Here is a 25,255-nt window from a genome sequence, read left to right as displayed (position 1 = left end):
TTGGGGTACTTAAGTGCTTTCAATTGCCTCTATATAGCGTCTTTGCACAAGTGGTGAAGAATAGAATATACAGTAGCAGGTTTTTTTGAGAAAATAACTAGTTCCAGCAAATTTGGGGTACATGAAAATGGGTGCAAGCATGGTTAAAAATCGCAAAAGTGAAGTTTTAAGAAATGTAAAAAATGCACCTTCATGAAGCATCTGCAATCAAAAAACCACCTCCCCCATACTTGCAAACCCCCCAAAAGCTTATTTCGCTAGTTTTTAAGTTTGTACCCCAACTTTGTACTTTTTTGCCCCCTTTTTCAAAGTAATTTTTTGGGGTGTTCTTCATTTTTTCTTGATTTATTTGACACAGTTAACCTTCAGGGGGCTGTCCCAAGGGTGCAGGGTGGTTTCCCCACCTTTGTACCCCAAAATCGCAATTCTGCACTTTTTCGCCTATTACATTGCATTGCGTTTTCGCATCTGTGAAATCTCTTTGGAATTGAATAGAGGAAACTGTCAGACTGGTGAAAAGTCGCAATTGGCGATACTTTTCCGCCGATCTCTGCTTTTCGCCGTGAGGTGAAATGTATGGGCATCCACGCCTTGCAGCACAGAACTGCAGAGAAAGAGGGTTTAAACAGAGCTTTTCCAAATGATAGAGCATTTAGCTCCAATGGCGGATTTTAATTAGGGGCTGTAGCCCCACCAGTAATATCTTCTGCCACTCCCCTGTGATCCTCCAGTCCTCCCGTCTGTGAATTAGCAGCAGAGCAGTGACTTCCCATTGGAAGCACTTTCTGCTAATCACACATCAGAAAGGCAATCATAGGGGGGTTCTCGCCCTGGGACTGCCAGTACGGACTGCCATTAGCAGAGAGCAGCCTGTAGCCAATGTTGTATTTTTGCCCATGCGTTGTCTTTTTTTTTTTTAAATGTGTAAGTTTGTATGGATTTTTTTCCTGCTATTCATGCGCATAAATAGGGACCCACCCACCACCGCAAGAGGTTTGGAGTGCAGCCAGGGCTGCCCCCTCTCCCACCCTCCCTCCGCAGCAAAAAAGTAGCTGGTTAGCTCTATGTACAGTACTTGTCTGCTTGAGGCAGAATACAATAGACAAGAAATAGAAGAGCAATTTGCATGTTATGTTCTAAATAATGTTAAAAGAAGAAAAGAACAGATGACGGGGAAGAGAGTTTGATGTTGAAATATAATTCACTTTCTACTACACAAGGTTCAATGTCACAGTCAGTAAAGAAATTACAAAATAGTTGTAATGCTGACATGCGTATAAAGATGTTGGATCTATGTGAAGCTCTAGGGACAGATTTCAGAGAGAATAATTCTCCTGCACAGTTTATCAAGCATGTCGGTGACAATGACACACACACATGAAAAGGTATGATTGTAGCACACACAGAGAGACATGAATACTGAGATTCCACTGGTTGAGTATTTCATTTGATAGTGTGGCAGATTTGGTGTAGAGTCATATGTTGTGTACATGCAGAGAAAAGTGACACAAACATATTTTTGAGTTATTAATAGGTGGTACTCCCAAGGAAAGATTAGATGGATACCAACCACTGAGTAAAGGGGCATATCCATTACCCGACTTTGTGAACAATCCGACCAAAACCTGGAGGTTTTGGTCACATTGTTCACAAAGTCGGGTAATGGATAGCCGGCAAGGACATACTTGCCTACTTTTGAAAACTAGTTTCAGGGAGATTGCAGGTGGTAGCAGAATGTGCCGCTAAGGGGGCGTGTCATGTTCTGCCCCAGGGGGAGTGTCTAGCTCCACCTATGGGTGTGTCTATTGTCATTTGGCGGCGTGTCCTGCAGTGGCAGGTGAAAACTATAGTACTAAGAGCAGCATGCCACCAGAGCTAGTTTTTCTATGGGTATCATACTACCATTCTATTGTTTGAGGACATTTTATGGTTAATATCAGGCTTGCGTACCCTCCAAATTTTAGCAGGAGGCTCCTGAAAGTACACCTGCCTGTTTAAAAAAATACATAAATCAAATATTGACTATTGTTAACCATAAAATGTCCTCAGACAATAGTTTCCAATGATTAGGGGCAACTGTATTTTTAGTCAGAGCTCCCTTATTGTGATATATATCCAGTGACCAGTCACAAGCATTAACTGCACTCTGAAACGGCACTCACTGACAGCTATCCATTTATTGGCTACTCACTGACAGCCATCCATTTATTGGCTACTCACTGACAGCCATCCATTTATTGGCTACTCACTGACAGCCATGCATTTATTGGCTACTCACTGACAGCCATCCATTTATTGGCTACTCACTGACAGCCATCCATTTATTGGCTACTCACTGACAGCCATCCATTTATTGGCTACTCACTGACAGCCATGCATTTATTGGCTACTCACTGACAGCCATGCATTTATTGGCTACTCACTGACAGCCATCCATTTATTGGCTACTCACTGACAGCCATGCATTTATTGGCTACTCACTGACAGCCATGCATTTATTGTCTATCACTGACAGCCATGCATTTATTGGCTACTCACTGACAGCCATCCATTTATTGGCTACTCACTGACAGCCATGCATTTATTGGCTACTCACTGACAGCCATCCATTTATTGGCTACTCACTGACAGCCATGCATTTATTGTCTATCACTGACAGCCATGCATTTATTGTCTATCACTGACAGCCATGCATTTATTGGCTGTCAGTGAGTGCCCTTTCAAAGTGCAGTTAATAATGCCTGTGACACTCAGCACCCAGCCCCCATCAGTGTATATATTGCAGGTGACAGGTCTCATTGGCCGCTTATAATTACATTGAGGCCACCGTGGGAGGAGAAAAGGCCACCACACCTGTCCTGCGCTGATGTCCCTGTACAGTGCAGCGCTGCTGATCAGTACAGCGCTGCTGGCTCGGCTCCACTTCAATCTGCCCGCCGCTACCAAGCACGCAGAGCAGGTCCTAACCAATTTGGTGCCCTAGGCAAGATTTTAGCTGGTGCCCCCTAGCAGATGATCCCACCACACTACACTCTACAGACACTCTCCCCCACCTCTTCATACATGATACTCAGCTTTCACTTACCTCTTAAGGTGCATACACACACAACGATTTTTTTAACGATTATCGTTAAACGATATCGTTTAACGATAATCGTTTGTAAAAATCGTTCACTTTCTGAGTCAAACGATTAACGATTTTCGTTCATGCGCGTTCACGTTTGTAGTTTGTAGTTCAGTCAGACTTGTCAACTCAACGATTTTCAGTAAGGGAATATGCAAAAATTGTTTGTAGTTTAAATGAACATAGTAAATGAACAAGTTAGTAAATGATTTTAGTTAATTTTTTCAAGGGAGAAAATTGTTTACTAAAATCGTTCATTAACTAAATCGTTGCGTGTGTATGCAGCTTTAGGTGTTCCTTTTCTTTTTTTCTCTTCTTTCTTTCTTTAGGAGTCTGGAGGACATAAAATTGTGATTAATTTGCCCCCATTTTGACATTTTTATTACATCTCCCTCTCTCTCTCTATAGATAGATATATAGCTACATGTACACACACACACATACATATATCCAGTTGCTGCCCACCTCACAGCACCACATACTACCCCTTCACTGCCCGCCTCACAGAACAGCACCCCTCTCAACACAGCAGCCCTGATCTCATCCAGTACCCCTTTCCCAGAACAGCACCCCTGGCCTCATCCAGCACCCCACATCCAGAACAGCACCCCTTATCAAGCAGTCAGAACCCTTCATTCAGCACGGTAGTGAATAGATCCCCTTCAGTATTTGTACCCTGATGATGTCAGGTACTGCCCAAAGTCATTCCCTACTATCCACGTGGGCATAAAGGGGGAATATAAACCTGTGGAGAGCGAAGCGAGCCACTATGCCCGAAGCATGGCGAGTGAAACAAGCCCGCAGATGGACAAATTTCTTCTTTTTGTGGGCTGTATGGGCATGGAACTTCCACCCTCACTGCATGTCATTTCCAGGTACAAATATTGAAGGGGATCTATACACTACCCATTCAGCACAGCCCCTCTGTGCTCATTAATTATGCACCCCTTTCCCAGCACAGCACCCGTCAGCCATACAGCACAGTCAGCATCCATGGCCAGGTTGGCCTCTATGTACCCCTTTCCCAGCACAGTCCGCAGTTATCCAGCACTGCCCCTCTACCAGCTGAGAGCTCAGCTGACTTACTTAGGGCCCCATTTATCAATGATGCATAACCCCTATAGCGCTCGCTTCTTTCTGTATTTAACAAACGGGTAATCTAAGATTACTGCTGTTTGTCAAAGCATCGTTCTCACCATCTTTAGATGGCGAGAGCGATGTGGTCCCCATTGCCGGCAACGGGGATCCAGTGCTGCCTTTCCGGCTTCAGCGAAGACTTCCAGGCACTACCAGGTCCCCTCTGGGTTAAGTGGAATGCACATGCGCAGCGGACCGTTGTGCATACGCATTACACAGAAGCCCATCGCTGGCAGCCTAATGCGGAGCGGAGGATGTGGCCGACAAGGAGGACTTTGCTGCAATTCGCCGGAGGGGCATTTTCGTTTGTGTCACTGCCACTCTAAATAAAAAATGCTTCTGGTGTTTAGCTTTGTTAATAAATGGGGCCCTTATGCCGGCTACACACTAGACAATATGTCGTCCAATCTGGCAGATCGGGCAACATATTGTCCACAATGGCCAGTGTGTACCCGCTACGTCACTGAAGATAGCACGCGCCAGGGCATCGACAGCAGCATCATCCGTTGAACCTGCATGCAGGTCCGACGGCCGATATCGTCAGCAGGGGCTATGCTGCGGAATGCAGCATGGCCCACCGCCGTTGCTCCCAGCACCGGCAAGTGTGTATGCACTTGCCGATACAGGGATCCCTGCTGGGTCCTGCTGGTAGCGATATCGCGCTGGGTACACATGGTTGAGTGTGTACCCAGCTTTAGACTCACTCTCTTTAGGGCCAGGGAGGCAGTCGCACCCACCCAGTGGCGTAACTAGGGTATTTGGAGCCCAGGGCAAATGTTAAAATGGAGCCCCCCCTATGTGCCCACGCCAAAGGCGCGGGCGGCAAAAAATGGCCGTGGTCACTTAAAAATGGGGTGTGTCAACATGACACACCTTTATTATCACATTGCCACCCCCATGCAGTGCCCCCAGTAGTGGTCCCCCTTATGCAGGCCCCCAGCAGTGATCCCCCCCTATCCAGTGCCCCCTATACAGGGATCCCTGTAGTGGTCCTCCCTATTTAGAGCCCCCAGCAGTGGTCCCCTATTAGTAAGCCCCTTAAATAGTGCCACCAGTAGTAGTCCCCCCCAGTAGACGTTCCCCCTCGTGATGCAGTGTCCCCAGTAGTAGCTCCCCCCCAAGAATGGTGCCCCCAGTAGTACCTCCCCCTAGTAATAGTGTCCCCAGTAGTAGCAGCCCCCCCAGTAATACTGTCCCCAGTAGTAGCAGCACCCCCAGTGATAGTGTGCCCAGTAGTAGCAGCCCCCCAGTAATAGTGTCCCCAGTAGTAGCAGCCCCCCCAGTGATAGTGTCCCCTGTAGTAGCAGCCCCCCCCAGTAATAGTGTCCCCAGTAGTAGCAGCCCCCACCCAGTAATAGTGTCCCCAGTAGTAGCAGCCCCCCCAGTGATAGTGTCCCCAGTAATAGCAGCCCCCCAGTAATAGTGTCCCCAGTAGTATCAGTCCCCCCAAGTGATAGTGTCCCCAGTAGTATCAGTCCCCCCAAGTGATAGTGTCCCCAGTAGTAGCAGCCCCCCCAAGTGATAGTGTCCCCAGTAGTAGTAGCGCCCTCCAAGTGATAGTGTCCCCAGTAGTAGTAGCCCCCCCAAGTGATAGTATCCCCAGTAGTAGTAGCCCCACAAGTGACAGTGTTCCCTGTAGTAGCAGCCCCCCCAAGTGATAGTGTCCCCAGTAGTAGTAGCGCCCTCCAAGTGATAGTGTCCCCAGTAGTAGCAGCCCCCCCCTGTAACAGTGTCCCCAGTAGTATCAGTCCCCCCAAGTGATAGTGTCCCCAGTAGTAGCAGCCCCCCAAGTGATAGTGTCCCCAGTAGTAGTAGCCCCCCCAAGTGATAGTTTCCCCAGTAGTAGTAGCCCCCCAAGTGATAGTGTCCCCAGTAGTAGTAGCCCCCCCAAGTGATAGTGTCCCCAGTAGTAGTAGCCCCCCCAAGTGATAGTGTCCCCAGTAGTAGTAGCCCCCCCAAGTGATAGTGTCCCCAGTAGTAGTAGTAGCTCCCCCAAGTGATAGTGTCCCCAGTAGTAGCAGCCCCCCCCAGTAACAATGTCCCCAGTAGTATCAGTCCCCCCAAGTGATTGTGTCCCCAGTAGTAGTAGCCCCCCCAAGTGATAGTGTCCCCAGTAGTAGTAGCCCCCCCCCAGTAGTAGTAGCCCCCCCAAGTGATACTATCCCCAGTAGTAGTAGCCCCCCAAGTGACAGTGTCCCCAGTAGTAGTAGCCCCCCCAAGTGACAGTGTCCCCAGTAGTAGTAGCCCCCCCAAGTGATCGTGTCCCCAGTAGTAGTAGCCCCCCCCAAGTGATAGTGTCCCCAGTAGTAGTAGCCCCCCCAAGTGATAATGTCCCCAGTAGTAGTAGCCCCCCCCCCCCGTAGTGCAGACACACACGTTACAAAAAAAAATACACTTATCTGGATCCACGCTCCTGCTCCGGACACCGCTCCCGCCGCCGCACGTCAGTCCTCCCAGACTGGGGCTCCCTGCATTATGGGAGAGACATCATGACGTCTCTCCCATTACCCCCTGCAGGAGCCAAAAGGAAGCCGGCTCTTGCAGTGGGCGCGCAGCAGTCAATGAGAGTCTATCTGACTCTCATTGGCTGCTGATTCACACACATCTCCGCCAGCGCTGGCGGAGGATGTGTGTGCAGCAGCAGCCAATGAGAGTCTGTCTGACTCTCATTGGCTACTGAATAACACACACATCGCTGCCATGCTGGTGGCGATATGTGTGTTAGCACAGTCTGAGCCCGCCTGCCACCCTCCTCCTGGCGCTATTGGGCAAGCGCTCAGGGGGAGGGAAGGGGCTCAGCTGTGTAGCACAGGACCGGTGCTGGGAAGCCTAGCACCGGTCCTGTGTAAATGTGTAGCGATGACCGCACTCACTGAGGTCGGCACTACACTGGCTGACTAGGGCGGGCCGGTACCGTGGCCGGTGGCGCCCCACCATCCCGCCGATCCCACAGCGCCCAGGGCACGTACCCCGCTCGCCCTGCCCTAGTTACGCCACTGCGCCCACCCCTGCTTGTTTTTCCAGCTGGCCTCTCCCTGCTAGACTTGGTGGGAGTGGCTGCGGTTGGGCATGCGCAACATGCCCTTCCATGTCCATTTTACTTGCCGCAGCCCAGTGGTGGAACTAGTGAGTGGTGCCTCACAGCACAAAGGGTATCCGTAGCACCATATAATGCTGAGTGCAATGCAGAGGTGCCATATAATGCAGAGTGTCACAGTGAGAGCGCCATATAACATAGAGAGTGTTGCAGTGAGCGCCATATAATGCTGAGAGTACTGCAGTGAGCACCATATAATGCAAAGGCGCCATTTAATGCAGAGAGTATCACAGTGAGTGGCATATAATATAAAGAGTTGCAGTGAGCGCTATATAACATAGAGAGTTGCAATGAGCGCCATATAATGCAGAGAGTGTCACAGTGAGCGCCATATAATGCAGAGAGCGTCGCAGAGAGTGTCACATTGAGTGGCATATAATATAGAGAGCATCGCAGTGAGTGGCATATAATGCAGAGAGTATCACAGTGAGTGGCAAATAATATAAAGAGTTGCAATGAGCGCCATATAATGCAGAGAGTGTCACAGTGAGCGGCATATAATATAGAGAGCATCGCAGTGAGTGCTATATTACACAATGAGCGCCATATAATGCAGAGACCCGCAATGAACACGGGTGTGCACCGGCCACTTTTCGTGTTTTGGTTTTGGATCTGGATCTTTCTACGTGTTTTGGATCTGGATTGGTTTTGCCAAAACCACCCTTCCGTGTTTTGGGTTCTGGGTTTTGTGTTTTGGATCTGTATTCTTTTGAAAAAAAGCATAAAAACAGCTAAAATCACAGAATTTGTGGGTTTTTCTGCTCCTATGCTATTATTAACCTCACTAACCTTAATTTCCACTCATTTCCAGTCTATTCTGAACACCTCACACCTCACAATAGTGTTTTTATGTCCAAAAGGTTGCACCGAGGTAGCTGGATGACTATGCTAAGAGATACGAGTGGGCGGCACAAACACATGGTCCATCTAGGAGTGACACTGCAGTGGCAGACAGGATGGCAGTTTGAAAAACTAGGCCCCAAACTATACATAATGCAAAGAAAAAAAAGAGGTGCAAGATGGAATTGTCCTTGGGCCCTCCCACCCACCCTTATGTTGTATAAACAGGACATGCACAGTTTAACAAACCAAACATTTCAGCGCCAGGGTCTGCCACATGACTGTGGCTGAAATGATTGCTTCGTTTGGGCCCCCACAAAACAAGCTGGCAATTAATCTGTCCCTTCACAAACTGGCTGTACGGAGGCAAGATGTCGTCCTCATCCTCCTCATCCACCGATTCCTCACCCTCTTCAGTGTTGTGTACATCCTCATCCTCACAGAGTATTAATTCGTCCCCGCTGGAATCCACAACCACAGGTCCCTCTGTACGTTCTGGAGGCTGGTCTCCCTGGAAGAGTTGATAATTCATTTTATGAACATCATCTTCTCCACATTTTGTGGAAGCAACCTCCTACGCCTTTCGCTGACAAGGTTCCCAGCTGCACTAAACACTCTTTCGGAGTACACACTGGAAAGGGGGCAACTCAGGTAAAATAGAGCCAGTTTGTACAGGGACCTCCAAATTGCTTCTTTTTCCTGCCAGTACAGGTACGGACTGTCTGACATGCCTACTTGGATGCTGTCACCGATGTAATCCTTTAACAGACAGACGCACGCTTGTCGCTGCTGCTTTGAGGATGCAAGTGCGGCTACAGCCCACACAATTCACAAAGACAGAAAAAAAAATAAGAATATTTTTATTGTTTGTGTAGCACACTTTGAGGGTGTCACCACCCTTTAACAGACAGACGCACGCTTGTCGCTGCTGCTTTGAGGACAGTATCATATGCAGTGACAGTAGACTTGTCATAAATTGTTGGCACGTCCTTCAGTCCGGACCAGATGTCCAAACCAGCCCTTGACTTATGACACAGGCGCACGCTTGGCGCTGCTACTATGTTGATGCACGTGCGGCTACATCGCACACAAGTCACAAACACATTAAAAAAATAGTTTTTTATTTTTTGGAGCACTTTGAGAGTTACACCACCCTTTAACAGACAGATGCACGCTTGTCGCTGCTGCTTTGAGGATGCAAGTGCGGCTACAGCCCACACAATTCACAAAGACAGAAAAAAAAGGAACAATATTTTTATTGTTTGTGGAGCACACTTTGAGGGTTACAAAACCCTTTAATAGACAGACGCACGCTTGTCGCTGCTGCTTTGAGGATGCAGGTGGAATCTAGACGGGATTTGGAACCGGGGACACACTACCTCCATCAATTGTCTAAATCCCACTGCACTAATGGCGGATACCGGACGCACGTCTAACACCAACATAGCAGTCAAGGCCTCAGTTATACGTTTTGCTTCAGGATGACTGCTGTCGTACTTCATCCTCATCGCTAGGGACTGTTGGAGGGTCAATTGTTTAGTAAAAGTAGTGATGTTCCTACTTCCTCTCTCGGATGATGAACATCTCCCAGCAGCAGCAACAGCACTAGGAGGAAGTGGTTCTTGATCTTTCCCTATTTTATTTTTATCGGAGAAAGTTTGGTCCTCCATTTATGTTATATTGATATATACGTGCGGCTAAGGCGCACACAAACACAGAAAATATTTTTTTATTTTTGCTGGAGAGTAGTGCACTTTGTGGGTTACACCACCCTTTAAGAAATGAGCCAACTGGCTCTTTACTTATGGGACACAGGCGCACGCTTGGCGCTGCTCCTTTGTTGATGCACGTGCGGCTACTGCGCACACAATTCACAAACACAGAAAATATTTTTTTTTTTTGGTTTGGACTGGAGTGTACTTTGGGGGTTACAGCACCCTTTAACGGTCAAGCCAGCCGGCCCTTTACTTATGACACAGGCGCACGCTTGGCACTACTTTGTTGATGCACGTGCGGCTACTGCGCACGCAATTCACAAACACAGAAAATATATATTTTTTTGGTTTGGACTGGAGTGTACTTTGGGGGTTACAGCACCCTTTAACGGTCAAGCCAGCCGGCCCTTTACTTATGACACAGGCGCACGCTTGCCACTACTTTGTTGATGCACGTGCGGCTACTGCGCACACAATTCACAAACACAGAAAATATTATTTTTTTTGGTTTGGACTGGAGTGTACTTTGGGGGTTACAGCACCCTTTAACAGTCAAGCCAGCCGGCCCTTTACTTATGACACAGGCGCACGCTTGGCACTACTTTGTTGATGCACGTGCGGCTACTGCGCACACAATTCACAAACACAGAAAATAATTTTTTTTTGGTTTGGACTGGAGTGTACTTTGGGAGTTACAGCACCCTTTAACGGTCAAGCCAGCCGGCCCTTTACTTATGACACAGGCGCATGCTTGGCACTACTTTGTTGATGCACGTGCGGCTACTGCGCACACAATTCACAAACACAGAAAATATTTTTTTTTTTGGTTTGGACTGGAGTGTACTTTGGGGGTTACAGCACCCTATAACGGTCAAGCCAGCCGGCCCTTTACTTATGACACAGGCGCATGCTTGGCACTACTTTGTTGATGCACGTGTGGCTACTGCGCACGCAATTCACAAACACAGAAAATAATTTTTTTGGTTTGGACTGGAGTGTACTTTGGGAGTTACAGCACCCTTTAACGGTCAAGCCAGCCGGGCCCTTTACTTATGACACTTACTTTGTTGATGCACGTGTGGCTACTGCGCACACAATTCACAAACACAGAAAATAATTTTTTTTTTGGTTTGGACTGGAGTGTACTTTGGGAGTTACAGCACCCTTTAACGGTCAAGCCAGCCGGCCCTTTATTTATGACACAGGCGCACGCTTGGCACTACTTTGTTGATGTACGTGCGGCTACTGCGCACGCAATTCACAAACACAGAAAATATATATTTTTTTGGTTTGGAGTGGAGTGTACTTTTGGGGTTACAGCACCCTTTAACAGTCAAGCCAGCCGGCCCTTTACTTATGACACAGGCGCACGCTTGGCACTACTTTGTTGATGCACGTGCGGCTACTGCGCACACAATTCACAAACACAGAAAATATATATTTTTTTGGTTTGGAGTGTACTTTGGGGGTTACAGCACCCTTTAACGGTCAAGCCAGCCGGGCCCTTTACTTATGACACTTACTTTGTTGATGCACGTGCGGCTACTGCGCACACAATTCACAAACACACAAAAAATATTATTTTTTTAGCACTTGGGGGGAGCACCCCTGATGGACAGAGCACCCCCTGGACAACACTACAGCACCCCTTTAGGACTGGGACACTGCACAGGACTTTGGAGTGGACACAGCCCCTATGGAGAACTGACTGCACAACACAGTCCAGCCAGCCCCTATGGACTTTGAAGTAGTGGACACAGCCCCTATTAACAGCAGCACAGCACAACACAGCCAGCCCCTATGGACTTTGAAGTAGTGGACAACAGCAGCACAGCGCAGCACAGCACAGCACAACACTACTCTGCACTACACTACACTACACAGCCCAGCCAGCCCTAACTCCCACCCTCCCTCTTCACTGTCCACAGCCGAGTGAGAAAATGGAGCTGACGCGGGTACCTTATATAGGATCCAAAACCCGCGAGACTCGGAAGGCGGGATGATGACGTTTTGCCTCGATTTCAGATCCGAGTCAGGCGGGAAAAGTCGAGCCTGACTCGGATACGACTCGGATCCGGGGGGCTCGGGGGGGTTCGGATTTCAGAAATCCGAACCCGCTCACCCCTACATATAACAGAGAACATCACTGACCCTCATATAACTTATAGCACAGATAATATGAACAAACCCCACACACACACACAGAATTAATACAGCACCCATCCCACACACGCTACATTAATACACCCCCACCCCCACATTAATACATCCCCTACCCCACACACACTACATTAATACACCCTCCCCCACTCACACACTACTACACCATCTCACCCACATATACACTACATTAATACACGCCCTACCCCACACATTACATTAATACACCCCCCACTCACACACTACACCACCACCCCACCAAACCCCACCCCACACACACACTACATTAATACACCACCCCACCCCACACACACACTACATTAATACATCCCCTCCCCATTGCATACAGATACCACCCCTAGATGACATTGGCACTTACCTGTCCTGGAAGAGGATGTGTGGTCCCTGCTGGGGCTGGTCTCCATGGCACATGAAACGAGAGGAGAGGCTGACACAGTGACAGAGAGGGCTAGACTGAAAAGGAAGGGGCGGGGACCCAGGGTTAGGGGGCGGAGTCACAGGCAGAGAAAGGAGGGTGCAGGTAGAATAGACGAAGAGGAGGGGGCGTGGAGTCGGGGAGAGGGGTTGGGTCTTAGGCAGTCTAGTGTGACAGCCTGGTCATGTACAGTGAGAAGGCCCTCCCTCCTCCTCCATCCTCGGTACGGCCCCCGGCCAGACGCAGGCAGTGCATAGAAAGTACTGTAATAATGAGTCAGTGTGACTCATTATTAGTACTGATGGCTGTGGTCCCTGCTGCCAAGCGGTGGGATGCCCATAAGGTATTGCAAATGCCCTATGCCTAGGGCCGGCTCTGCAAGCACGCTCCGTGTGCGCACTGACTACTGACTAGCCAGCCACTGTTACCCACAACCCCGCGGTGGCCGGCCATTAAGTATCATGGAGTCACGCGTTGTGACGCCATGACATTCCCCCTTGCAGACTTCGCCCCCGACAGTCCGGTTTTGCGAAAGCTCAATCCAAAGGGTTGAAGAAACCGGGAGTTCAAGTAATGTTTGCGGGGGAGCGGGAGGGTGTATTGAAAACTGGGAGACTCCCACTAAAATCGGGAGGGTAGGCAACCCTGGGCAAGGATCAGCAATGCGCGTGCACGCTGGGTCGTTGCCGTCCCCCGACTATCTACTGAACATGCCAGTCAACCTGACGACGCTCATCAGGTTCGGCATGCTCAGAGATAGGAGGTCGGACTCCTTCACTGAATGACGTTTAGTAAACGCTGTTCAGTGCGGGTACCATGCACTAGCAGACCATAGAAACGATAGCACGATTACGACTAGTGATGTGCCTAGACTGAACGTTGACTTGTTCAGTCTAGGAACATCCATCATCCTTGCACATGCATGTACGGGCGATGATAGATGTCGGAAACAACCAGCAGGCATGCGCATCGCTGGTTGTTTCTGACCAAAACATGCCCGATGCATGCGCAATTTGCAAGCGATTGCACGATAACGACGTCGTTAGCGTGCAATCACTTGTCTAAATCGCCTAGTGGATGACCAGCATAAAACCCTGAACCCAGTGTAACATTTTGTTAGACATCGAAAGAGAAAAAAATGGAAAACAGCCATTGTAAAAGATGTTTATTGTTTACAAACTATTCCACATAAAGAACATGGAGTGCACGGGGTCATTTATATTTCTTACCATCCACATTCTGCCAGTGTGATTTAGTGCATGAAAAGTTCCCATATGGGAGATGTAAGAAATGGTGTTACCTGTATTTTCCGTAACTGCACACATTATGTACTGCGGTGACCACTTCTCTGCATGTATGCGCCCCTCTCATTATTGGTGCCACTATACCTAAAGAGGGTGCCGATCTGGTGTGCCACTGTCCACTCCGACAACTGCAGCTATCAATATTAATAGCTGCAGCTGTCTTTGCGGCACCGCACAGCACTCGCCATGGCTGTAGGCTCATACAAAAAACAATGAAGTTTGGGGTTTTTGTTCAACACAGCAGCGGGCAGGGGCTGGCTGGCAACTTTCAGGCTGGGGGGCAAACACAGGCAAGCAGCCCCATCTTTTCTCTGAAAAAAACCCAAAACCATGTGAAGGAAAATTATATATATACAGATGTGTTCTTATATGTGTAGCCTCAATTAGCCACACGGCTTGACTTGTGAGTGAGCCGCCACGTTCCGTGCTAGCTACTCTCCTAGCATCGACTGACTGAATTTTGCAGAAAATGCATGTAAGTCGCTATGGGATGTGACTAGGACACACCAGCAGACTGTGCTGATTAATTTGATATGTGACACTTGTAAGATGTATAAGGACAAATGTAGATAGGGGATGCAGTGAAATCCCAGCAGGTGTCTAATGATAGGTGTGAAAATCCCGGCACCTATCATCCCTACGCCGGGAGCCCGATGCCCGGCATAACGAAAAAAGGTAAGCTGGGCGGCGGCACGGACAACCGTGGGGGGGAGGTTTAGGTTAGGGGCACCTGGGGGGGGACTTACGGCTAGGCACCCCCCGGGAGGGTTAGGCTAGGAGAAGGGGAGGTTACGGCTAGGCACCCCCCATGAGACTTAGGTTTAGGCAGCGGGAATTGGGGGTTAGGTGTAGGCACTTAGAGGCTGGGTAAGGATTAGGCACTGGGGGGGAGGTTAGGGTTAGGCACCCCTAAGGGAGGGTAAGGGTTAGGGGGGCGGCAGGGTTCGTTTTACTTACCATTAGTCCCCTGTTGGGATTTTCACTGCTGCCAGTCTTCCAGCATCGGGATTTAAACCGCCGGCTATAAGGCCAGAGGTCATTCATACTGATTCCCTAGATAGATAGATAGATAGATAGATAGAAAGATAGATACTGTAGATGAGGAAAGAATGTCACACAGGAACCTCACCTGCTCTGCCGATCTTGGCTGGTACAGAAGAGTACCCCAGTGGCGTCCCTCCTCGCGGTGACAGCTGGTGTGGGGAGGGATGTCATGTGACAATGCGCACCAGCGAAAAGGGGGCATGGCCTTGCGGAAGGGGGCGTGACCTCAAGCCAAAAACCTCGGCCCACCTGTGGTTATCTTTGGGTTAGTGGTGTGCCGGAGGTTCAGGAAGTGGCAGTGCCGGCTCCCTCACTGTGACAGGAGCCGAGTGCTGCACTTAATACTAATCCCTAACCCCAACTCTATCCCACTGTGCTCCCTAACCCCAACACTATCCCACACTGTGCTCCCTAACCCCAACTCTATCCCACACTGTGCTCCCTAACCCCAACTCTATCGCACCCTGTGCTCCCTAACCCCAACTCTATCCCACACTTTGCTCCTTAACACCAACTCTATCCCACTCTGTGCTCCCTAACCCCAAAACTATCCCACACTGTGATCCCTAACCCCAACTCTATCCCACACTGTGCTCCCTAATCCCAACTTTATCCCACCCTGTGCTCCCTAACCCCAACTCTATCCCACACTGTGCTCCCTAACCCCAACTCTATCCCACACTGTGCTCCCTAACCCCAAAACTATCCCACACTGTGATCCCTAACCCCAACTCTATCCCACACTGTGCTCCCTAACCCCAAATCTATCCCACACTGTGCTCCCTAACCCCAACTCTATCCCACACTGTGCTCCCTAACCCCAACCCTATTACACCCTGTGCTCCCTTACCCCAACACTATCCCACCCTGTGCTCCCTAACTCCAACTCTATCCGACACTGTGCTCCCTAACCTCAACTCTATCCCACTCTGTGCTCCTAACCCCAACACTATCCCACCTTGTGCTCCCCAACTGTGCTCCCTAACCCCAACTCTATCACACCCTGTGCTCCCTAACCCCAACTCTATCCCACCCTGTGCTCCTTAACCCCAACACTATCCCACCCTGGGCTCCCTAACCCCAACTCTATCCCACACTGCCCCCTAACCCGAACCCTATCCCACACTGTGCTCCCTATCTCACCCTGTGCTCCCTATCCCCAACCCTATCCCACACTGTGCTACCTATGCCACCCTGTGCTCCCTAACCTCAACTCTATCCCAGGCTGTGCTCCATAACCCCGACACTATCCCACACTGTGCTCCCTAACCCCAACACTATCCCACCCTGTGCTCCCTAACCCCAACTCTATCCCACACTATGCTCCCTATCTCACCCTGTGCTCCCTATCCCCATCCCTATCCCACACTGTGCTACCTATCCCACCCTGTGCTCCCTATCCCACACTGTGCTACATATATCACCATGTGCTCCCTATCCCTAACCCTATCCCACCCCGTGATCCCTATCCGTAACCCTATCCCTCCCCGTGCTCCCTAAACCCAACTGTATCCCACCCTGTGCTCCCTAACCCCAACTCTATCCCACACTGTGCTCTGTAACCCCAACACTATCCCACCCTGTGCTCCCTAAACCCAACTCTATCCCACACTATGCTCCCTAACCCCAACTCTATCCCACACTGTGCTCCCTGACCCGAACTCTATCCCACTCTGTGTTCCCTATCCTCTTCTCTATCCCACACTGTGCTCCCTAACCCCAACCCTATCCCACACTGTGCTACCTATGTCACCCTGTGCTCCCTAACCTCAACTCTATCCCAACACTATCCCCCACTTTGCTCCCTAACCCCAACAATTTCCCACCCTGTGCTCCCTAACCCCAACTCTATCCCACACTATGCTCCCTATCTCACCCTGTGCTCCCTAACCCCATCCCTATCCCACCCTGTGCTCCCTATCCCTAACCCTATCCCTCCCTGTCCTCCCTAACCCCAACTCTATCCCACACTGTGCTCTGTAACCCCAACACTATCCCACCCTGTGCTCCCTAAACCCAACACTATCCCACCCTGTGCTCCCTAACCTCAACCCTATCCCACACTGTGCGACCTCTCCCAACCAGTGCTCCCTATCCCACACTGTGCTACCTATCACACCTTTTGCTCCCTATCCCACCCTGTGCTCCCTATCCCCAACTCTATCCCACCCTGTGCCCCCTAAACCCAACTCTATCCCACACTGTTCTACCTATCTCACCCTGTGCTCGCTATCCCTTGTGGAAGGGGGCGAGACCTCATGGCCCAAACCCCGGCCCACCTGTAGTTATCTTTGGTGTGGTGGGGGTGCCGGAGGTGTGGGAAGTGGCAGTGCTGGCTCCCTCAATGTGACAGGAACCGGGTGCTGCACTTAATACTAATCCCTAACCCCAACTCTATCCCACTGTGCTCCGTAACCCCAACTCTATCCCACTGTGTGCTCCCCTACCCCAACACTATCCCACACTGTGCTCCCTAACCCCAACTCTATCCCACACTGTGCTCCCTAACCCCAACTCTATCCCACACTATGCTTCCTAACCCCAACTCTATCCCACACTGTGCTCCCTAACCCCAACTCTATCCCACATTGTGCTACCTATGTCACCCTGTGCTCCCTAACCTCAACTCTATGCCAACACTATCCCCCACTTTGCTCCCTAACCCCAACACTATCCCACCCTGTGCTCCCTAACCCCAACTCTATCCCACACTATGCTCCCTATCTCACCCTGTGCTCCCTAACCCCATCCCTATCCCACCCTGTGCTCCCTATCCCTAACCCTATCCCTCCCTGTGCTCCCTAAACCCAACTGTATCCCACCCTGTGCTCCCTAACCCCAACTCTATCCCACACTGTGCTCCCTAACCCCAACACTATCCCACCCTGTGCTCCATAAACCCAACTCTATCCCACACTGTGCTCCCTAACCCCATCCCTATCCCGCACTGTGCTCCCTAACCCCAACCCTATCCCCCACTATGCTACCTATCCCACCCTGTGCTCCCTAACCTCAACTCTATCCCATGCTGTGCTCTGTAACCTCAACACTATCCCACCCTGTGCTCCCTAACCCCGACACTATCCCACCCTGTCGTCCCTTACGCCAACTCTCTCCCACACTGTGCTCCCTAACCCCAACCCTATCCCACACTGTGCTACCTCTCCCACCCGGTGCTCCTTCTCCCACACTGTGCTACATATCACATCCTGTGCTCCCTATCCCTAACCCTATCTCACCCTGTGCTCCCTATCCCTAACCCTATCCCTCCCTGTGCTCCATAACACCAACTGTATCCCACCCTGTGCTCCCTAACCCCAACACTATCCCACCCTGTGCTCCCTAAACACAACTCTATCCCACCCTGTGCTCCCTAACCCCAACCCTATTCCACACTGTGCTCCCTAACTCAGCCTGTGCTCCCTATCCCCAACCCTATCCCACACTGTGCTACCTATCCCACCCTGTGCTCCCTATCCCCAACTCTATCCCACACTGTGCTACCTATCACACCTTTTGCTCCCTATCCCACCCTGTGCTCCCTATCGCCAACTCTATCCCACCCTGTGCCCCCTAAACCCAACTATCCCACACTGTTCTACCTATCTCACCCTGTGCTCGCTATCCCTTGTGGAAGGGGGCGTGACCTCATGGCCCAACCCCTGCCCACCTGTGGTTATCTTTGGGGTGGTGGGGGTGCCGGAGGTGTGGGAAGTGGCAGTGCTGGCTCCCTCAATGTGACAGGGACCGGGTGCTGCACTTAATACTAATCCCTAACCCCAACTCTATCCCACACTGTGCTCCCTAACCCCAACTCTATCCCACACTGTGTTTCCTAACCCCAACTCTATCCCACACTATGCTCCCTAACCCCAACTCTATCCCACCCTGTGCTCCCTAACCCCAACTCTATCCCACTCTGTGTTCCCTATCCTCTTCTCTATCCCACACTGTGCTCCCTAACCCCAACCCTATCCCACACTGTGCTCCCTATCTCACCCTGTGCTCCCTATCCCCAACCCTATCCCACACTGTGCTACCTATGTCACACTGTGCTCCCTAACCTCAACTCTATCCCAACACTATCCCCCACTGTGCTCCCTAACCCCAACACTATCCCCCACTGTGCTCCCTAACTCCAACACTATCCCACACTGTGCTCCCTAACCCCAACCATATCCCACACTATGCTACCTATCCCACCCTGTGCTCCCTAACCTCAACTCTATCCCATGCTGTGCTTTGTAACCTCAACACTATCCCACCCAGTGCTCCCTAACCCCGACACTATCCCACCCTGTCGTCCCTTACCCCAACTCTATCCCACACTGTGCTCCCTAACCCCAACCCTATCCCACACTGTGCTCCCTCTCCCACCCGGTGCTCCTTCTCCCACACTGTGCTACATATCACACCCTGTGCTCCCTATCCCTAACCCTATCTCACTCTGTGCTCCCTATCCCTAACCCTATCCCTCCCTGTGCTCCATAACACCAACTGTATCCCACCCTGTGCTCCCTAACCCCAACAATATCCCACCCTGTGCTCCCTAAACACAACTCTATCCCACCCTGTGCTCCCTAACCCCAACCCTATTCCACACTGTGCTCCCTAACTCAGCCTGTGCTCCCTATCCCCAACCCTATCCCACACTGTGCTACCTATCCCACCCTGTGCTCCCTATCCCCAACTCTATCCCACACTGTGCTACCTATCACACCTTTTGCTCCCTATCCCACCCTGTGCTCCCTATCCCCAACTCTATCCCTCCCTGTGCCCCCTAAACCCAACTCTATCCCACACTGTTCTACCTATCTCACCCTGTGCTCGCTATCCCTTGCGGAAGGGGGTGTGACCTCATGGCCCAAACCCCGGCCCACCTGTGGTTATCTTTGGGGTGGTGGGGGTGCCGGAGGTTTGGGAAGTGGCAGTGCTGGCTCCCTCAATGTGACAGGAACCGGGTGCTGCACTTAATACTAATCCCTAACCCCAACTCTATCCCACTGTGCTCCTTAACCCCAACTCAATCCCACTGTGTGCTCCCCAACACTAACACTATCCCACACTGTGCTCCCTAACCCCAACTCTATCCCACTCTGTGTTCCCTATCCTCTTCTCTATCCCACACTGTGCTCCCTAACCCCAACCCTATCCCACACTGTGCTCTCTATCTCACCCTGTGCTCCCTATCCCCAACCCTATCCCACACTGTGCTACCTATCTCTCCCTGTGCTCCCTATACCACACTGTGCTACCTGTGTCACCCTGTGCTTCCAATCCCTAACCCTATCCCTCCCTGTGCTACCTAAACCCAACTGTATCCCACCCTGTTCTCCATAACCCCAACTGTATCCCACCCTGTGCCCCCTAACCCCAACACTATCCCATCCTGTGCTCCATAAACCCAACTCTATCCCACACTGTGCTCCCTAATCCCAACCCTATCCCACACTATGCTACCTATCCCACTCTGTGCTCCCTAACCCCAACACTATCCCACACTGTGCTCCCTAACCCCAACTCTATTCCACCCTGTGCTCCCTAACCCCAACACTATTCCACACTGTGCTCCCTATCTCACCCTGTGCTCCCTATCCCCAACCCTATCCCACCCTGTGCTCCCTAACCCCAACTCTATCCCACACTGTGCTACCTAACCCCAACACTATCCCATACTGTGCTCCCTAACCCCAACCCTATCCCACCCTGTGCTCCCTAACTTCAACTCTATCCCACCCTGTGCTCCCTAACCCCAACTCTATCCCACACTGTGCTCCCTATCCCCAACCCTATCCCACACTGCTCCCTAACCCCACACTGTGCTCCCTATCCCACATTGGGATTTACTACAATCCACTGCTCCCAATGCCAATTGTTAGTGAAGGCTGGGTCTACCAGTGATCACAGCTGTCATCTCACCCTGTTAGTGCTGGGGACCTGAAAATAATTAAAAATCATGGCATTGTTCATGGGAGTAGATGTTAGTAATGATGTTCACGTGGACTGGTGTCCTCCAGCAAAATCAAAAGTTGTTATGAATAGACCCCTGTCCTCCTTAACCCCAACCCTGTCCCACATTTACCCCCCAGACACACATACACACACAAAAAAACATGCACTTAACCAACAACAAAAGCCAGACAGAAAGGGAAAGCCCAGGGCCATCTTCTGTCTCCTTCACAAGTTCACAGGCTCAGGGAGAGTCCTGCTGGCTGGAAGCTGGCTCCTCTGAGTCTGACTCTGATGACTGCGGTGCTGCTGTCTGTGTCACTCTTCTTCACTGCAGTGCAGTGCAGGCAGCTGCTGCTGAGCCTGCTGCAGGACGGGAGAGGAGACTGAGCAGCAGTGAACACTGGGGTGGGGCTGCTGCCTGATAACTCCTCGGAACTCTCAGCCAGTGATCCGAGGAATCTGAAGTAACAGACAGTTTAACTTGCTTCTAACTTGCTTCTTACTCCTCAGATCACTGGGAGGAGTTATCAGGCAGCAGCCCCGCCCCCACCCCAGTACTCAGCCTCTAGTCCCCTGTGGCTGTGTAGGATTAAGAAGACACACTGATGCTGGTCCGATCTGAGGGTCGCCTGTGTCCAGGGCTGACACTGCAGTGTGCGGCCCCCCAGGGCTTAAATTATACCGTCCTCGGGGGCAGATGGCTCCCTGCCACCGGTCCAGCGCGCTGATAAAATCAATTCTTCATCAAGACAGCTTGTAGTGAAACAAAGGTAGATTTATTTAGATGGACCAGTCACAAGATTGTGCGCACAGACGTGGACCATGCACGTTGAGTTATCAGTAAGATATCCTATATTTCATTAGGTTACAATACATTTTATGCACTCCAATAACAATAATTAAAGAAAAGGGTGTACATAATTACATTGCAATACCTCATAACACAAACATGATTGGTGACTGCATTATCAGGTGGGAGTGACAAGGAGGTGATGAGATAATGAGGGGCATTCAGGGGAGTGGGCAAATAAATCAAGTCCAGGGGAAATTACTGGGATACGTGACTAGGAAAATGCAGAGTCTTCACTTTAAGGGGTATAAAGTGGTTCATTATAGTTTATCACAGTCTCTAATCAACAGGTCCACTGTCCATCTTGATTTCCAGGTGCCATGATCATTTTAATCCTTTTATTAGGGGTCCATAATCAATACAGTATCAGGATAAGTTTCTATTATCTTCTTCATTACTCATAATTCCAACGTGTCCTTTCAGCTCATAGTCCAATATTAAATGAAATCAGTTCTTATAATATGGTTAACCCATTCCAAAGCTTTTGCGGTCACTGCAATAATCAGCTGAAAACAGTTTAATGCATTTACATAAATTCACATAACTTCATAATTATTTAAGCGCAAAACAGAAGTATTTTATTTTAAACTTAACAGTCCACCCTGTTGTTAAATATCTTAACACCATAATTATCAAATTAAAATACTTCTTCCTTCATGAGATAGAAAAAGGAAATTAGAGTATTATAGGAGATAGTACCATACCTGAGTGCCTATGCCTGATTCACTCCCGAATTATTGTGATGGTGAGGGGCGCACTATCTCCCACAGGATATAGTAAAAGAATAGGAGCGACAGCAGATGTGACATTTCCTTGTTCATCCTCATGTTTCCCAAGAGGAGGTACTAATTTGCAAAATTTCATTGTTTGTGTGCATGCAAGAGGTAAGCAAGGAAAAGGGGGAATAGGAGTATGTATATGTATCCTGGGACTGAAGTTTCACTCATTCTTGTTACTGTGATATATATATATGTACCCAGTTTCAAAATCAACTGCTGTGTTGGTGCACTATGGCAGGTAGGCACCTAACCCTGACATGCATTCAGACAAATACATTTTATTTTAAACTTAACAGCGCCCCTGGCCGTGGGTGCCGCAGGGAGAAAATGACCAGCGCATGAATGTATGCAAGCGCCGGTCACAGAGCCAAAAGACAGACAGGTGAATTAGCAATCTCCCTCTCTGGAAAATCAAAATACGGATGGTGTCTGTTCCTGCTTCACTATGATAATTGGCGATTACTGATCATTACCCGCATGATCATACATCTCCCACTATGGGCCAAATGTAATAGGGAGAGAGTTTAGAAAATGTGAGAGTTTAGCAGTAATCTCTCACATTGGTTGAATTTTATCTTCGAAATGGGAAAACATCTGAATGAGAATTTAAAGTGAGAGTTTTTTGAGTCTGAAATACATGCTTGTTTTCATGTTCCCGAACTCTATTACATTTGGCGAGTTTAAAAAGTGTCAGAGTTTACTGCTGAACTCTGACATTTTCTAAACTCTCACCCGATTACATTAATTGTCCCCTATTGTTATAAACACTAAGAAGTGTTTAATGATACAGAAAATACAGAACGATGGGGAAGATAATTGCAGCAGGGCAAGGACATTGTTATATGATATTTGTTGGAAAGTAAATCTAACTTATTTCTCTTGATTTACTGTATAGGTGAGGAGATGAGATGACGTCACTGAGGGTTTGTCTGACAATGATGGTGGTCTGGAAATTATTTCTCATTCAAAAAAAGGAATCCAAGAAAGAAAAAAAGAATTGCACAAGCATTACAATACAGACTAGCTGACCTTGGGTCATGTAACAATTGTTCGATACAGTACATTCACCAATATGTGCAGTGACTCTGCCATATGTTGCTATAGCCATACAGTAACTCCAGATGTACCATTATTACAGGACAATGACACATGGACACACCCAAATAATTTTACTGAACATTACCAACACCAGACTCGCCTCATACGTAACCAATTAAATTGTACACATATTACACAGCCAATCAATTATTATTCACTATGATGTGTAATTAAAACTTATAAAGACAATCAGGGAGAAGAAACAAGAATGGCCAGATTGTTTAATTGTAATCCTACTTATTGGTTTTATATTGCATTCTTTGTTTTACGTTATTACGCTATATTATATGATCAAACCTGGTATCTGCGGTGTAGGGAAGTGTAAAAGAACGATAGAGGCTTTACTTCTAAAGTAAATAAGGGATCATGTGTACATGTAAAAATCAGAAGGGTGGAAAGTCAGGAGAGGGTTAATAGTGATTTTTACTTGGCTAGAACCATTTTATTGAGAAGGCATTGAGGGGAAGATGGGAGCTGCAGAACATTGCACCTGCTAATACTGCTCACAAAGCTATCTAGAACAATAGATGAGTGTGTGATCATAGCATGAGATCTGATGAAGGCTGGATAATAATAACAATAATAATAATAATAATAATAATAATAATGAGTGTGTGGTCATAGCTTGAGAGCTGATCAAGGTTGGATAATAAAGAGAGATGAGGGGGGTATAGGTATATATTGCATTTTACATCCGTGGCTTCAAATGGACCAATAAGGTGTCACATTCAGATACTTAGTATATTACCACGGAAAGCTGCGCAGGATTAGATGGGGTAAGACTGAGATCCAGCCAGACATATTACTGATGATCACTGTGATGAAGTATCTATTTATCTTACTTATTCATATCCAATATATCTCATTTAATCATATCCAATATATTTTACTTATTCATAATCAATATATTTGTTACTTATTCATATGCAATATATCTTGCTTATTAAATTAATGTTGCTTATTCAATAAACATCTTTTCATAATCATGGCTGCTGTGCGTCATGTCTTACTGCTGTGCACCTTACCTGACACCTCCTGTGATTATGTTCAAGAGGGGACTCTGCACAGGATCAATAATAGGAAAATATGTAAGAATCAGCCAACATAAGTTATATTCTTATATTAAATTTCCCTCCTCATAAAGTGATTGGCGGTGCTCCCCAGGAGTAATTTAGTCATGACAGATAGAAAAGAAAACTCCTTTGTGGGGGCACTCTTCAAATTATGTAAATGTGTTTAAAATATAACTTTTATTAATCACTACACTAAAAAGAGAAAACAATACACAAAGTCAAATATATACTGAGTACAAAATAAATATTGAATTATATAAAAAAAACCTCACAATAAAGTCTCATGGGAAAATAATTGGATAAATATAGATATAGATATGCTTGGGGAAGTTACTTCCTATGATTATTTGGAAATTTGTGCATCATACAAGTCATATCAAAAACATATTTTTATTAAGGTAGATAAATATATTTGTTATAATATTATATATTAGACAGAAGCTTAGAGTACATTGTATATCCACTTTACTGCTGTGTATACACCCTAATAATACTAATTTAAATTCAGATGATAATGCAGGTTAGTAGGTCCGTATCACAATTCTTCTCCAGGTACAACATTGAGAGATATCCTTCAGTTGTATAATAGGCAATTTGTTTGAATAGAGTAACCAATGTTTAAAAATCAAACTGACATTGATTGCTG

At 48.4% G+C, this 25,255-nt stretch overlaps 1 protein-coding gene across 3 annotated transcripts in view; it reads left to right on the top strand.

The window, feature by feature from the left end:
• The window catches only part of LOC148509421 (MORC family CW-type zinc finger protein 3-like), a 266,886-nt gene extending 242,398 nt beyond the window's left edge, over positions 1 to 24,488 (top strand). For all 3 annotated transcript variants that reach the window (XM_088443164.1, XM_088443165.1, XM_088443163.1), the window contains one exon: positions 23,334 to 24,488. In XM_088443164.1, coding sequence (XP_088299290.1) covers positions 23,334 to 23,337 — 4 coding nt within the window. In that variant the 3' untranslated portion in view covers positions 23,338 to 24,488. The remainder of the gene's footprint in view (positions 1 to 23,333) is intronic.
• The last annotated feature ends 767 nt before the right edge of the window (positions 24,489 to 25,255 follow it).

This window comes from Taudactylus pleione, unplaced genomic scaffold, assembly GCF_031769625.1.
Source record: "Taudactylus pleione unplaced genomic scaffold, aTauple2 ptg000327l, whole genome shotgun sequence".
Classification (NCBI taxonomy): Eukaryota; Metazoa; Chordata; class Amphibia; order Anura; family Myobatrachidae; genus Taudactylus; species Taudactylus pleione.
The sequence above is the reverse complement of the archived record's forward strand: the minus strand, read 5'-3'. Positions and strand labels throughout refer to the sequence as shown.